Source organism: Mus caroli, chromosome 8 (genome assembly GCF_900094665.2).
Source record: "Mus caroli chromosome 8, CAROLI_EIJ_v1.1, whole genome shotgun sequence".
Classification (NCBI taxonomy): Eukaryota; Metazoa; Chordata; class Mammalia; order Rodentia; family Muridae; genus Mus; species Mus caroli.
The window spans coordinates 84,811,767-84,813,531 of record NC_034577.1 but is presented as its reverse complement, the minus strand read 5'-3'; the positions used below and the strand labels follow the sequence as shown (position 1 = coordinate 84,813,531).

Genomic DNA, 1,765 nt, shown 5'->3' with positions numbered 1-1,765 from the left:
AGGAAGGAAGAAAGAAAGAAAGAAAGAAAGAAAGAAAGAAAGAAAGAAAGAAAGAAAGAAAGAAAGAAAGAAAGAAAGAAAGAAAGAAAGAAAAGAAAGAAAGGAAAGGAAGAAAGGAAAGGAAGAAAGAAAGAAAGAAACCTGTGCCAGGATTTAGACACCTGTCCATTTGATCTGTGGAAGGTTACAGGCTTCTTGGCAGAGATAAGCCTGGGCATCTTTGTACATCTTGATGAATTTCTTTTTATTCTGTTTACAGGAACCCTAATGGTGAAGGGCTGCCTCATTGGCCAGAATATGACCAGAAGGAAGGATACCTTCAGATTGGAGTCCCAGCACAGGCAGTCCATAGGCTGAAAGACAAGGAAGTGGACTTTTGGACTGAGCTCAGAGCCAAGGAAACAGCAGAGAGGTCATCCCATAGGGAACATGTTGAACTGTGATCAGAAGGCCCAGCCAAGTTTGAGAGTCTGGAGCTAAGAAAAGGGTGATTATTTGTCAGATTTTGCTTCCAAAATCAATCATGTGGCACCAGTGCAAACACAAAAGGGAGAAACATTTGATTTTATGCTTTCAATTTTTTGTTTTTTGTTATTTGGTTACCTGTGTGTGTAGTCCTGGCTTTCCTGGAACTCACTCTGTAGACCAGGCTAGCATTGAATTCAGAAACCCACCTGCTTCTGACTCCCAAGTTCTGGGCTTAAAGACATGTGACACAACTGACTGGCCATATGCTTTCAATTTTTAATGACATCACAAATACATTCCCTTAGAAATCAAACCAGAGTCTCTGTCTTTGGCTCAAAATGGATCTATATACATTAGTGTACTAACAATGTTTTTGTACGCTGTATAAAGTTTACCCTTGTGTTATTCAAATGCTCATTTCTCTTCTTTTGTGTCTTGTTTCATTCTGGACATGGCATTGTAATGCTTATATAAAGTATCTCCTGTCTCACGTCTGTGTAAACATTTCTTACCACTTATTCTCTGCCTTGTCAATAAATGCTTAACCAGTGGCTGAGCAGAATAGAGAATAGGGCAGGACATCTGCCAATGAGAAAAGGAGAGGGGAGAGGAGGAGGAGGAAGAAGAGGAGAGAGGGGGGAGAGATTTATATATCAGGGGCAGGATGGAGAAATTAGAGCCACCAAGAAGGGATCTGAGAAGCCACATCAATAATAATATGCAAGTATCAATTGGGTGAGAGGCAGCTGGATTAGCATAGAAAGTAAAGGTAGATCATTAAATTACTCAGCTATTGAGGCACACTTTTAAATAAATATTGGTTTATCAGTGTGATTATTGGGGATTAACATAAAGAAATATAGCCGCTGACTTAATTCACTGCTTACATTTATATTAAGAATAATTCATTTATACATTAGAGAAGGGAGCATGGAGAGAGATTCAGCATCATGAGATGCCACCTCCACAGGAGGTAGATAGATGACTGACTGACCCAATGTCTATGCTCTCTCAAGCACACTGTGGCAGAGGGGAGATGTTTTTTGCTACTTTTTCCTGGGTCCCGTGACAGATTTGGGGCCCATAAAGTAGGAATGGAGGCAAAGGAAGACTGAAAGACAGCAGGGCAAATTATTAGACCCTTTATATTCACAGACTTACACCCATGGCATGGCACATTCTATTCAGAAAATAGCACCAACAGGCTACAGTCTCCTCCTCTATAGACCTGAGGGTTATGGTGCATATGACCTCTCTGAGCTGGCTCTGCTCTTACTGCAGCTGTTCTACAGAGGAC

General features: G+C 40.9%; 1 protein-coding gene across 1 annotated transcript in view; it reads left to right on the top strand.

The window, feature by feature from the left end:
• Positions 1–959, top strand: part of LOC110300014 (liver carboxylesterase 1) — a 31,788-nt gene extending 30,829 nt beyond the window's left edge. Inside the window, exon 14 of the mRNA XM_021170045.1 lies at positions 260–959. Coding sequence (XP_021025704.1) covers positions 260–443 — 184 coding nt within the window. The 3' untranslated portion in view covers positions 444–959. The remainder of the gene's footprint in view (positions 1–259) is intronic.
• The last annotated feature ends 806 nt before the right edge of the window (positions 960–1,765 follow it).